Source organism: Mustela nivalis, assembly GCF_964662115.1.
Source record: "Mustela nivalis genome assembly, contig: HAP1_SCAFFOLD_2122, whole genome shotgun sequence".
Lineage (NCBI taxonomy): Eukaryota > Metazoa > Chordata > Mammalia > Carnivora > Mustelidae > Mustela > Mustela nivalis.
Genome location: NW_028134542.1, coordinates 62,981 through 77,271, shown reverse-complemented (window position 1 = coordinate 77,271; position 14,291 = coordinate 62,981). Strand labels below are relative to the sequence as shown.

Sequence of the window (14,291 nt, the reverse complement as noted above, 5' to 3'; positions counted from 1 at the left end):
TCTAAGAGGAAAGTTTATATCAATACAGGTCCCACAAGAAACAAGAAAAATCTCAAATAAGCAACCAAACCTTACACAGAACAGAACTAGAAAAAGAAAAAAACAAAATCCAAAACCAGTAGAAGATGTAAAGTAATACAGATTAGAGCAGAAATAAATGAAACAGAAACTAAAAGAGAAAGAGAGAGAACTCAAATAAAGTAAGAAAAGAAAAAGAAGGGACACCTGGGTGGCTCAGTTGGTTAAGCAGCTGCCTTCGGCTCAGGTCATGATCCCAGTGTCCTGGGATCGAGTCCCACATCGGGCTCCTTGCTCAGCGGGGAGCCTGCTTCTCCCTCTGCCTCTGCCTGCCATTCTGTCTGCCTGTTCTCTCTCTCTCTCTCTCTCTCTCTCTCTGATAAATAAATAAAATTTATAAAAAAATAAAAAAGAAAAAGGAAAAGGAAAACTAACAACCAACACCACGGAAATACAAAGGATTGTAAGAGAATATGATGAAAGACTGTATGTCAACAAACTGGACAACCTAGAAGAAATGGATAAATTCCTAGAGACATATAACCTTCCAAAACTGAATCAGGAAAGAATAGAAAATTTGAACAAAAAACTCCCAAGAGGGACGCCTGGGTGGCTCAGTTGGTTGAGCAGCTGCCTTCAGCTCAGGTCATGATCCCAGTGTCCTGGGATCGAGTCCCGCATCGGGCTCCTTGCTCAGCAGGGAGCCTGCTTCTCTCTCTGCCTCTGCCTGCCATTCCGTCTGCCTGTGCTCACTCTCTCTCCCTCTCTCTCTCTGATGAATAAATAAAATCTTTAAAAAAAAAAACAACTCCCAAGAAACAAAAGTCAAATGTCATTCTCAATGGCAAAAGACTGAACGCTGTTCCTCTAAGAGAAGGAACACAGCAGGAATGCTGGCTTTCACCACTTCTATTCAACATAGAACTGAAAGTTCTAGCCAGAGCCATCTGGCAAGGAAAAAAAATAAGTCTTACAAACTGGAAAAGAAGAAGCAAAATTATCTCTGTTCACAGATGATATGATCCTATATGTAGAAAACTTTAAAGATTAAACACACACAAATGAATTCAGCAAAGTAGCAGCATACAATGTCAAAAATCAGTTGCCTTTCTACACTTGAACAATGATCATTCTGAAAAGCAAAATTATGAAAACAATTCCATTTATAAAAGCATCAAACAGAATAAATGTGTATCCAAGGAAGTAAATGACACAGAATGAAAACTAGAGGGCACCTGGATGGCTCAGTGGGTTAATAAGCCTGAGCCTTCGGCTCAGGTCATGGTCTCAGGGGCCTAGGATTGAGCCCAGCATTAGGCTCTCTAGTCCCACATGGAGCCTGCTTCCCCCTCTCTCTTTCTCTGCCTGCCTCTCTGCCTACTTGTGATCTCTCTCTCTCTCTGTCAAATAAGTAAATAAATAATCTTTAAAAAAAAAAAAGGAAGAAGAAAACTAGAAAACTTTGCTCAAAGAAATTCTAAATGATATAAATAAATGTTCATGGACTGGAAGGCTTATCATTAAGATGTCAATACTACTCACAGTGATCTACATATTAGTATAATCCCTGTCAAAATCCCACCGACAATTTTTTTTGCAGAAATAGAAAAGCCCATCCTAAAACTCATATGGAATCTCAAGGAACCCTGAACAGCTAAAACAATATAGAAAAAGAACAAAGCTGAAGGACTCACGTTTCCCTATTTCAACACTTACGACAAAGCTCCAGTAATGACAGCAAAGTAATACTGGCACAAAGACTGAAACACAGATCGATGGAATAGAATAGAGAACCCAGAAATAAACCCATGCATATATGATCAAATGACTTTTTTAAAAATATTTTACTCAACAGTTAATACGGATAATAAAAAATAAAGCCCCTCGTCAGAATGGTGATTGTAGTTTTCACATCCATAATTATTCAATGGTGAAGTGATTTCAAAATGGTGCCAGCACGACACGATGGGGAAGGAAAACGCAGTACCCACAACAAGAATGAAATGCAGTTGGATCCTTACCTAGTATCATACGTAAAAACAAACCCTAAAATCTTAGCAAGGCTTTCTGCAGCTATCCACAAGCTCTTTTATAGTTAACATGGAAAGGCAGAGGGAAAAAATCAGCCAAAATAATTCTGGAGAATAAAGATGAAGTATCCCTGTAGCCCATTTTAAGATTTCCTGTAACCTCCAGACAGTGTGATGCTGGTGAAAGATCAGACACAAGATGAATGAAACAGCAAGCGGAGCTTAGAAATAGACCCATACAGGGGTGCCTGGGTGGCTCAGTGGGTTAAAGCCTCTGCCTTCGGCTCAGGTCATGACTCCAGGGTCCTAGGATCGAGCCCCGCATCGGGCTCCCTACTCAGCAAGGAGCCTGCTTCCTCCTCTCTCTGTGCCTGTCTCTCTGCCTGCTTGTGATCTCTGTCTCTCAAATAAATAAATAAAATCTTTAAAAAAAAAAAAAGAAAGAAATAGACCCATACAAAGCTTGTCTCCTGATTTTTGTTTTTGTTTTTAAACAAAGACATAAAAGCAATTCAATGTATAGAGGAAAATCTCTGTCAAATAAAATAAATAAATAAATCTTTAAAAAAAAAGTCTGCCTTTGGCTCAGATCATGATCCCCGGGGTCCTGGGATCGAGCCCTGCATGGGGCTCCTTGCTCAGCGGGGAGCCTGCTTCTGCCTCACCCTCTGCCCGCGACTCCCCCTACTTGTGCTCATTCCCTGTCAAATAAATGAATGAAATCATTTTTAAAATTTTTAGAAAGTAAACCTCAACACATAACCCAACCCTATACAAAATTTAACTAAAAATGGGTCAGGGGTTTTGAAGGGGTTGGGGGTGGGAGGTTGGGGGAACCAGGTGGTGGGTATTGGAGAGGGCACGGATTGCATGGAGCACTGGGTGTGGTGCAAAAACAATGAATACTGTTATGCTGAAAATAAATTTAAAAAAAAATTTTTTTAAATGGGTCGTAGACTTAAATGTAAAAGCTAAAACTATAAAAGTCTAGAGAAATACAAGAGAAAATTTGTGTACTTTGATTTGGGTAATAAGATTTTATTTTTATTTATTCATTTTGTTCAGCAGGCTTCACTCCCAGTGTGGGGCTTAAATTCATGACCCAGAGATCAAGAGTTGCATGTTCCACCAACTGAGTCAAACAGGTGCCCGGCAATGAGATTTCAGATATAAACTCAATCCATTCTAAAAAATAAAATCGAGAAAACAGAATTTATCAAAATCAAAATACTTGGTCTGTGAAAGTCAGTGTTACAAAAATGAAAAGACAAGCCAGAGACTGGGAGAAAACATTTACACATACTTTTTTGATGAAAGACTTGAATCTCAAATAGGTAAAGAACTCTTCAAAATCAATGGCAAGAAAACAACCCAAGTAAAAACTGGGGAAAAGATCAGGCACAGAACAGATACTTCACCAAAGATATTCAGAGAGCAAAATATTAAAGATACTCAATAATACTAGGTATAGGGAAATGCAATTTAAACCCACAATGTAATACCACTTCACATGTACGAGTATGACAAGTTTTATGGACATGACAACACCAAGCACTGGCCAGGACAAGGAGCAACAGGAACCCTCATTCACTGCTGCTAAGAGCACAGAATCGCACAGCCACTTTGGCAGACAGTTTTTTACAAAGATAAATACACGGTTACCATACAACCCAGCAATCAAGCTCTTAGGTATTTACCCAGCTGGTGGGAAAACTCATGCTTACATAAAAACCCATATGACCGGACACTGGGGAGGGTATGTGCTACGATGAGTGCTGTGAAGTGTGTAAGTCTGATGACTCACAGACCTGTACCCTGGGCAAATAATACATTCTATGTTAATAAAAATAATTTTTCAAATAATGAAATTTTAAAAACCCATTGATGAATGAGGACAGCATTTGTAATCACCAAAAACTGGAATCACATGGATATCAAGGCTTACTATAAATAAAGACCGTGAGGCCGGCACAAGGCCAGAAAAGCAGACCAAGTGCGGAGAGCACGGTGGGGTCACTCGTGTCCAATGGCAACACAAGCAGCCAAGGGCACTGCCGGGAAGACCGGTTATCACGGAAACCAGCGTCCAGAACCAAAAACCAGAACAAGAAGAGGCCTGCAGAGGTCTAAGACTGATTAAACTCCCTTAACGATTCATAATACATATTCGAGAGCGAGAAAGAGCACAGAGCAGAGGGAGGGGCACGGGAGGGAGAGAGAATCTTAAGCAGCTTCCGAGCTGAGTGTGGAGCCTGACGCAGGGCTCGATCCCACCACCCTGAGATTGTGACCTGAGCCAAACCTGAGTCACTTAACCTGCTGAGCCACCTGGGCACCCCTGATTAAACTGCTTTGACAAGGGGAGATTTTGCCATACACCATCAGAGTCCTCAGATACTGACTCATTCAATCCAAAGGTATCAGAAAGGCGACTGCCGCCGCAGGCTCTGCCCAAGTGACCTCTGAGCAGAAGAGCCTCCCCACAGCTTGAACAGTGAGAAGCACGTGGCAAGAGCGACCAGACTAGACTGTGTCCTCAGCCCAACTCATGGACACTCATGGACACACTTCGCATTTGGTTTGTTCAGCTCCTACCCCTTGGTACCTCTTGTTTGTTGCGGGACTTTGTACGAAGCTTTGCTCTGTGTGATGTGTCCGAAGCCACAATAAGTGAAATGGCATTGAGTTTGAAATCCTGAATTGCTTCACAGTTTTGTTAACCTTGTTTTGTAACTGAAGACACCAGACGCAGCTCATGCACCCTCACAGCACGCCCGTGACACCGACGGAACGGAAGAAAGAGTTAGGAAACCACACCACACGCATGGACGCCTGACACGTGACAAAGCCGGCACTGCCGGGCCAGAGGCAGAAACCAATCGCTCCACTGGAATCAGGACAGGTGGACAGCTCTGTGAAAAAAATACATCTTGACTTGTACCCACACCAACATAAAAATTCAATCTAGATATATTATAAATCTCAATGTGAAAGGTAAAATAATAACAAAGAAAAACATCCTCCTGAGCTTCAGATTAGAGAAAAGCACTTAAACTGGACACAAGGGGCGCCTGGGTGGCTCAGTGGGTTAAAGCCTCTGCCTTTGGCTCAGGTCATGATCCCAGGGTCCTGGGATCGAGCTCCGCATCGGGCTCTCTGCTCGGCGGGGAGCCTGCTTCCTCCTTCTCTCTCTCTGCCTGCCTCTCAGCCTGCTTGTGATCTCTGCCTGTCAAATAAATAAACAAAATCTTTAAAAAATAAAAAAAATAAAATAAAATAAAAATAAACTGGACACAAAAAGCACAAACAATAAAAATTATATAAATCAGAATAAGTTAAAATGAGAAATATCTGTTCATCAAAAGAGCACTAACAGAATGAAAAGGGAAGCAAAACAAAAAAATATTGAACAAGAGTTAGTGCTATTCATACTGAAATATTTAGATGAAGCATGAAGATATTTGAAATATATTAAGAAATGCACCAAAAATAAGATGGCTTCAAGGATGCAAAGAGAGACAGAGACAAAGGCAGATACTGTGACAGCGCAAGTACAGGACAATGTCAATGGCAGATTCCGGGGGTCGGGTACACAGAGGTCCGCCGACATCCTTTCAACCTTGCCCTCTGTTTGAAGATTTTTGTAACACAGTATTAGAGGTAAAAGAAGCACCCTGAGTAAAATTTGAAAATGGATTTGGTATCAAGTAAGTTTTGAACTTCCATGTGCATGAATCACTGAATCCTGTGAAAATGAAAAGTCGGGGCTCCTGGGTGGCTCAGTGGGTTAAAGCCTCTGCTTTCAGCTCAGGTCATGATCCTGGGGTCCTGGGATCGAGCCCCACATCAGGCTCTCTGCTCGGTGGGGATCCTGCTTCCCCCCCCCCACCCCCACCTTCCCCCCCCCCCCCCCCCGTCTCTGCCTGCCTCTCTGCCTACTTGTGATCTCTCTCTCTCTGTCAAATTAAAAAAAAAAAATCTTAAAAAAAAAACAACAGTATTGAGGTGGGACATGGTATTCTGCATTTCTTTCCTTTTTTTTTTTAAAGATTTTATTTATTTATATGACAGACAGAGACACAGCGAGAGGGAACACAAGCAGGGGAACTGGGAGAGGGAGGAGCAGGCTTCCTGCGGAGCAGGGAGCCCGATGCGGGGCTGGATCCCACGACTCGGGGATCATGACCTGAGCCATACCCAGCCCCTTACTGACTGAGCCACCCAGGCGCTCCAATATTCTACATTTCTAACAAGCTTCCAGAACACAAAAAATCCATGTAAACCAGTAAGAAAAAGACAGAAAAACCAAAGGCAACTAGATGTCAAATAAACACGACAAAAGGTATTCATTCTCTTCAGCTAGCAGGAAATGCAAATTAAACCCACAAAGAGACACCACCACCACACAACCACAACAATGGCTCAAATGCAAAAGACTAACAATAGAAATTGCTGGCCAAGAACTTAAAGCAAGCAGAACACGCAAACACTGTTCTCCTAGCATGAGTTGTAAATAGAAGCCGACGGGTATTTAATGAAACAAAGTGCTTACTGAGGAACAGAAACAGTAAACAGAGACAAACCTGCCACAGCCGGGTGGCTCAGCAGGTTAAGTGTTTGCCTTTGGCTCAGCTCGTGACCCCAGGGTCCTGGGACAGAGCCAGGGAGCCTGCTTCTCCCTCTGCCGCTACCCCTGCTTGTGTTATCTTTCTCTCTCTCTGACAAATAAATAAATAAAATCTTAAAATTAAAAAAAAAGATACAGGTGTCACACCATTAACATAAACTAAAAATGCATCTATAGCAATAACAGTACATATTTTGTGAACACATACAAACAAAAGAAATCCATGGAAAACAAAGTAGTTGGGGGGGGATCGAAATAGACTACAGGAAATCAGAAAATATGTAAATAAAGACAGATAGGGACCTTACACAGACCGAGAGAGAACTAAAGAAAAGCAGGAATAAATAAGCAAACAACTCACCCGAGACTGGGTGGTTTTTGGCTGCTCCTGGGAAATAAACAGCCACTCTAGAACCTGCTCTGTCCTATGATTCTTGTGTCTTTGCCAGGGTCCTCCAGGGAGAGGCCGGTGGTCAGGGGTCCCTTGACCCAGGACGGCGTCCTGACCCTGCAGCTCTCCCGCTCTGAGGCGTGAACTCTCTTGTTCCTGGAGAGGTGGGACCTGTGGGCACAAGAGCAAACTCACGTTAACGACCAGAACTCCCCTGGGCCCCAACCTCAGTCTCCTGTGCCGGAGAACACACTCGCAGGAGGCCGGCTGGCGTCACTGTGGGGCGGAACCCCAGTGCAGTGACGACAGCCCCCGCCCCGCTTCTGCACACAGATGCTCAGGAGCCCCGAAGCTGCACCAGCCAGCCTAGGAGCTGAACAACCGCAGGCGGTCACTCAAATAGAGCGCAACAAGGGCACTTAGGCCGGGCGTATGCAAGCCACAGATTTCAAATGAGCCACACTGCCTTAGAGTCTCTTCCCTCATTATTTAAATGCCCATCAACAAGTCACTTCCTCTCTCCGCGGAGTCTTACTGTTTGCTGCAGTGAGAACACCAGCACAGGGTGGCACCAGGTAGAGCAGCGCAGTTTTTTATTCTTCCAAAAATGCCCAATGAATGCAGATGAGCCCAATCACAGTGGTACAGGAAAAAGCCCGCAGACGTCCACACCAAACCAACACAGTCTAGGTGACAACGTCTCCGCACAAACATCAGGATAGAGGCAGAGGTGACCTCAGAGCACAGGACAGATCCCAGGAGAGAAGAGTGAACGATGAGGGAAGATTCTGATGGGCCACACACCGCAGATCCCCAAAGTCACCGATACTGCGTGCCCCCAATCGGAAGACAATCCCGAAGTCACTAAGTGACCTGATGCACTGCCGCCACCTAAGCACATGGGAATTTGAAAAATGACCGGCAAACAGTCCTCTCCAGACACAAAGATCTTCGCTCTGAGGGAAAAGTGCTAAAAATCATGCCCCAATTGCTCAACACGGAAGATTAAGGTAGTGAGAGGAATGACAGAGGAGGGGAGAGGAAGGGAGGGGAGGGGGAAGGAGGGGCGGAGAGAGGAGAGGTCCAGGTGACTAGAGGGAACGGACAGAGAAAGGAGAAAGGGTACCAGACAGTAAGAGGGAGCACTGAGATCCTATTCCAGAAATTACCACAAAATACGTGAATGTGAAAGAAATGCATTAGAAGACCAGGCATGCTGAAGGAAGCAGAGGCTAGAGGCCAAATAAAGGGCTTCCTGATACGGCGCAGCACTGAAGTACGAGTTTGTTTCTGTCTGCAAAAGAAGCACTGAGAAGATGAAGTGGAACAGTAAAAATGGAGACTTCTGCAGGAGGGACGGAACGGGGCAGAAGGGATAACAGCAAGTCAGTTTCCACTTGTGAATCATGTATAAATATCTTACATAATCAGAAAGAGGGAGGGCAGTCCTTACAGCTGCAAGTAAGTGTCAACAAATATGTATTTATCAAACTGAAAACAAAACTACAAAAGGATAATTTTTCTAACTGATCTTTAGATAAAATGAGCTACCAAGACAAACTGAACTTCATTCAGCATCCTTGTTAGTAAAAACAAATTATAATTTTAAAACCATTCTATGGGGCGCCTGGGTGGCTCAGTGGGTTAAAGCCTCTGCCTTCAGCTCGGGTCATGATCTCAGGGTCCTGGGATCAAGTCCCGCATCAGGCTCTCTGCTTGGCTCTCTGCTTCCTCTTCTCTCTCTCTTCCTACTTGTGATCTTGCTCTGTCAAGTAAATAAATAAAATCTTTAAAAAAAAAATAAAATAAATCTTAAAAACCATTCTATGGACATTGTAGGATATGACAGTTCTATTACCATTATTAAGAATGAAGATATCTGGATTTAACAGATACATTCATCACATCCCCTCATAAACAGCAGATACACACTCTTTTCACATACACATGGAACAGTCTCCCGAGCAGATCACACATTAGGCCATAAAACAAATCTCAACAAACTCCAAAAGACTGAAGTCATTCCAAGCATCTTTTCTGACACAATGCTATGAAACTAAGAATCAACCAAGAAAAAAATTTGGAAAAAAACACAAATATATAGAGGTTAAGTAACATATTACCAAACGATGAATATGTCGCCCAGGAAATCAAAGAAAAAATCAAGAAAACACATGTAGAAAAAACACGGTAGTCCCAAATGTCTGGAATGTTTTAAGAGAAACGTTCATAACAATACAGGCCCACCTCAAGAAACAAGAAAAATCTCAACCTACCAACCATACACCTAAAGGAACCAGAAAAAGAACAAACAAAACCCAAAACCAGGAGAAGGAAGGAAATAATAAAGATCAGAGCTGAAATAAATGTAAGAGAAACTAAAACAAACAATGGAACAGACCAGTGAGACAAGAAGCTGGTTCTTTGAAAAGATCAACCAAATTGATGAACTTTTCACTAGACTCACCAAGAGCGACAGAGAGAGACAGAGAGACATAGAGAGGCTTCAAATAAAATTAGAAAAGAAAGGGGAACTAATAAGTAATACTACAGAAATACAAAGGCTCATAAGAGAATACTATGAATACGTGAATATGAACATTGTCCCAACAAACTGGACAACCGGGAAGAAATGGATAAAACCCTAGAGACATACAACCTCCCAAACTGAATCAGGAAGACACAGAGAATCTGAACAGACCGATTCCCGGCGATGACACTGAATCAGTAAGCAAAAAACTCCCAACGCACAGAAGTCACCTCACGGGCAGCCTCACGGGTTAAGTTCTACCAAACATTTGAAGGGGAGTTAACATCCATTCTTCTCCAAGTATTCCAAAAAAGGGAAGAACGAAAACTTCCAAACTGATTCTATGAGGGCTGCATTATCCTGATCCCAAAACCAAATAAAGACACTACAAAATAAGAGGAACTTGGGGCACCTGAGTGGCTCAATCTGTTAAGCATCTGTCTTTGGCTCAGGTCATGATCCCAGAGTCCTGAGATCAAGCCCCACGTCAGGCCCCTGCTCAGAGGAAAGCCTGTTTCTCACTCTTTCGCTCTGCCTGCTTGTGCTCTCTCTCTCTCAAATACATAAATAAAATCTTAAAAAAAAAAAAAAACAGGAACTACAGGCCAGTATCTCTGATGAATACAGATGCAAAAATCCTCAACAAAATATCGGCAAACCAAATCCAACAATACTCTAAAAACATCATTCACTTCGATCAAGTGGGATTTATTCCTGGGTGGTTCCATATTCACAAATCAATCATCAATCAACACGAAAGATTGCATCAACAACAGAAAGCATAAAAACCATATGATCATTTCCACAGATGCAGAAAAAGCATTTCACAGAGTATAACAGACATTCATGATTTAAAAAAAAAAAAATCACCGATGAACGGATAAAGATACGGTGTACACACACGCACGCACGCATGCACGCACACGGGACTATTAATCAGCCATCAAAAAGAATGAAATCGGGCGCCTGCGTGGCTCAGTGGGCTAAGCCTCTGCCTTCAGCTCGGGTCATGCCTGATCTCAACGTCCTGGGTTTGAGCCCCACATCGGGCTCTCTGCTCAGCAGGGAGCCTGCTTCCCTCCCCCTCTCTCTGCCTGCTTCTCTGCCTGCTTGTGATCTCTGTCTGTCAGATAAACAAGTAAAATCTTAAAAAAAAAAAAAAAAAGGCAAAAAGAATGAGATCGTGCCCTGTGCAATGAGACAGACGAAGCTGGAAAGGATGACGCTCAGTGAAATAAGGCAGAGACAGACGAATACCGTATGATCTCTGTCATATGTGGAATTGAAGAAACCAAACAAAAGGAAAAAAAAAGAGAGAGACAAGCCAAGAAAGAGTGTCTTAGCTACAGAGAGCACAGGGTCAGCAGAGGGGGCGGTGACCCAGGTCAGAGGACGAGGAGCGCGCGGTGATGTGTGGCAGCGCTGCATCAGCACCCGGCTCGCCCGAAACCAACACGACACTGCACGGTCACCACACTGGAATTAAAACGATCACTTCATAAAATAAAAACAAGATACCTAGCACATGACAAAAAAGATGCAACAGTAAGTTGTACACATGTACACCGATGTTTGTAGCGGCAGCTCAGTATTGGGAACCACCCAGATGTCCACCAATGGATGATCGGATACACGAGATGTGGCCTCACCAGCAGAGGCCACTGAGCCACACCGAGGAATTAAGTGCTGATAAACGGTACCACACTGATGAACCCTTGGAGAGGAAGCGCCCAGCAATTAGCTTTTTTGACCGTAATTTAAGTGTCTGAGGCGAGCTTTTCATTGTCAAGCCATCCAGTCTGAAGACACTCATCTTGGACCAACACATCGCCGGCTACACCAAAAGGCAAAGAACAGGGCCGCCCCTCCCAATGACATCCCCCTTTTGGAAAGCGCTGGATGACCTAGATAACTGCTCGACTGAGGGACCCTGGTTTTCCCTGTCTGTGCCCTAATTCCCACCCTTATATTTTAAATTCACCAATAAAAAGTGAACCTGCAAAACACAAGGCACCCCACCCTCAACCTCAATAAAGGCACAAGCTTGAGTGCACCCTTCCCTGCCCAACGACCTTGCTGTCTGGCATACCACATGCCCTCCAGGGCTTACTAAACCTTGTTTTTCCGACATTCCCTGGCGGTTGCTGATGAAGCGTCTTGCCATCATAGGACGAACCTCAAACGCAGTCCAGCCGCAACTCTGCCTCCAGTTGGAAATGTCTGGACGCTCACATGGGCCCAGGGAGGGCCGCAGGCCAACCTACTCGCTAGCGTCACGCCTGACAGGCAGAAACCAACGCAAAGCAACCCTTGAAAACATCATGCCCAAAGAGGCCAGACAGAAAAGGCCACATACGGTGTAACTCTATGAAATTGGTAAATTCAGAAAAACACAAAGTAGATTAATGGTTGCCAAGGAAAAGGGGGAAGAGGGAGGGACTGCAGATGGGGACGGTTTCTCACTGGAGCGACCGTAATGTTTAGAATTAGCGGTGACCCGTGTACAACTCTAAATACTAAAGGTGACCAAGTTGTACATTTTTTTTTTAAGATTTTATTCTTTTTTTTTTTGACAGAGAGAGATCACAAGTAGGCAGAGAGAGAGAGAGAGGAGGAAGCAGGCTCCTGCTGAGCAGAGAGCCCGATGCGGGACTCCATCCCAGGACCGTGAGATCATGACCTGAGCCGAAGGCAGCGGCCCAACCCACTGAGCCACCCAGGCGCCCCTAAAATCCAAGTTCTTAAGGTAATCCTCAAACCCCGCGATGATCTGGTCAGCCTGTGGCTGTGGCCTCCTTTCTCAACATGCACCCCACCGTCACCTACACACCTTCACCCTCCACATTTCAGCAACCCTAAAATGATCGAAGTTCACCAACAGACCAGGGCACTTCAAGCCTCGCAGATTTGCACGTTGCTTCCTTTTCCCAGACTGACCTTCCGTCCCTCATTCACACTCACCTTCCAAACCTCAGTTAAGAGTCTTATTCCTCGCCAAGCCTTTCTTGGAGGACCCTCGTCTCCCGAACGGACCCTGTGCCGTGCGTCCCCATGTCCTTCGGCGGCCTGCTCTGGGTACCTACCGTCATTGTCCCTACGGGCTTCCTGGTGCACCGGCCCCACCAGACCTCCGCTCTCACAAAACAAGGGCAGGAACAACTGATCTCTGCGCTCTGAGCACCTGCCCCCGGGCCCTGCAAGCACAAGACCCTACACGCTGCTGAACAGGGGACACACGAGGACCTGATTTCCCAATGAGGTCCGACGCGCTGAGAAAGAGACGGCGAGAGAGAGTAGGGGCCAGAGCTGGCCGGAGAGAGACGGAAAGCTGAGGGTAGGGTCCTTCCGGCCTCGAACAAACACGCTCTCGGGAGAGTCTCGAGGCGCCGCGGGCAGCGGGGGCGCGCCGTGGGCAGCGGGGGCGCGCGCGAGACTCCCCCGCGCGGCCCACGGACCGGGTCCGCCGGGGGCTCAGGGAGAGCTTCTCAGAACGGAGAGAAGCGCTACTCACCCAGATGGCCGCTGTCCGCACCCGGGTGGCCATGCCCACGGCCGGTCGACGCGTCCCGCGGGCGGCGGCAGGACCCCGGGGCTGCCGGAGGGGCAAGACGCGTGAAGGAGGCGGCGTCCGCGCCGCTCGCGCCCCGCGCCGGGGACCGCCTCCCGCCCCCACGGAGGGCGCCCCGCGGAGACGCCGCCCCGGTCGCGGCCCCGGGGCCCGCCGTCCCCACGCCGCCCCTTCCCGGCACCTGCGCGATCGGGCCGGACACCGCTCCCCGTCTGCGCAGGGGCCCGCGAGGTCGGAGGCGCTGCTACCGTCCGGCCGCCCTGACGCTGCAGCGACCCCTCAGCCGCCGGCCGGGGCACGCGGGGCACCGGCCGCCTCGACCTCGCGGCTCGGCAGCCCCATCGGCTCGGGCCTCCCTTCGAGTGGGCGGCGCCGGCCGCGGGTGCTTCGGCCACGGCTGTCGAGGCAGACGAGCTCAGCCACCTTCCGCTCGGGTCACCGCGAAACCGGGTTCTCCGGGCCGGGCCCAGCCCGCGGCGGCCGTGAGGGACGCGCCGGAAACGCGTCGGTCGGTGCGACCGCAGGGCGGAGAACTACAACTCCCAGAAGTCCCTGCGGGAGCGCGCCGGGCCTCGGGGTGGGTCGGGCGCCGTGGGAGGGCCGCGGGCGCCTGGAAGGCTGCGGAGAGAAGCTCGGGTCGTCGGTGTCCGGCCGTGGACGCGGTGCGGGGTCTCTCGGGGCGGCGGGGAACTGCAGTCGTGGGCAGCAGTAGGCGGGAGTGGTATCCTCGGAGGTGCGGACGCTGGGGTATGTGCTGGGGCAGTGCTGTGAACGGTGTAAACCCGTACCCCTGGGGCTAATAATACGGTACATGTTAATAAAAGATGAAAAAAATTTTTAAATGTTTTTCATTCTCCACTTTCCCGAAATGGGGAATGTCCAGATTTACATGATAAAAACTCAGAAATTCATAATGACATGTTAACATAAATGACACTTTAATGAATATTAGTTAAAAAAAATAATAAATAGGGGCGCCTGGGTGGCTCAGTGGGTTAAGCCTCTGCCTTCGGCTCAGGTCGTGATCTCAGGGTCCTGGGATCGAGCCGCGCATCGGACTCTCTGGTTGGGAGGGAGCCTGCTTCCTCCTCTCTCTGCCTCTCAAAGCAACTAAACAAGGGATACTT

The 14,291-nt window shown here is 46.7% G+C and overlaps 1 protein-coding gene across 1 annotated transcript in view; it reads left to right on the top strand.

Annotated features, from left to right (window-relative positions):
• Positions 1–9,779: 9,779 nt before the first annotated feature.
• Positions 9,780–14,291, top strand: part of LOC309858277 (uncharacterized protein) — a gene marked incomplete at its 5' end in the record, with an annotated part of 13,070 nt that continues 8,558 nt past the window's right edge. Inside the window, 2 exons of the mRNA XM_082750954.1 lie at positions 9,780–9,793; positions 12,971–13,897. Coding sequence (XP_082607080.1) covers positions 9,780–9,793; positions 12,971–13,897 — 941 coding nt within the window. The remainder of the gene's footprint in view (positions 9,794–12,970; positions 13,898–14,291) is intronic.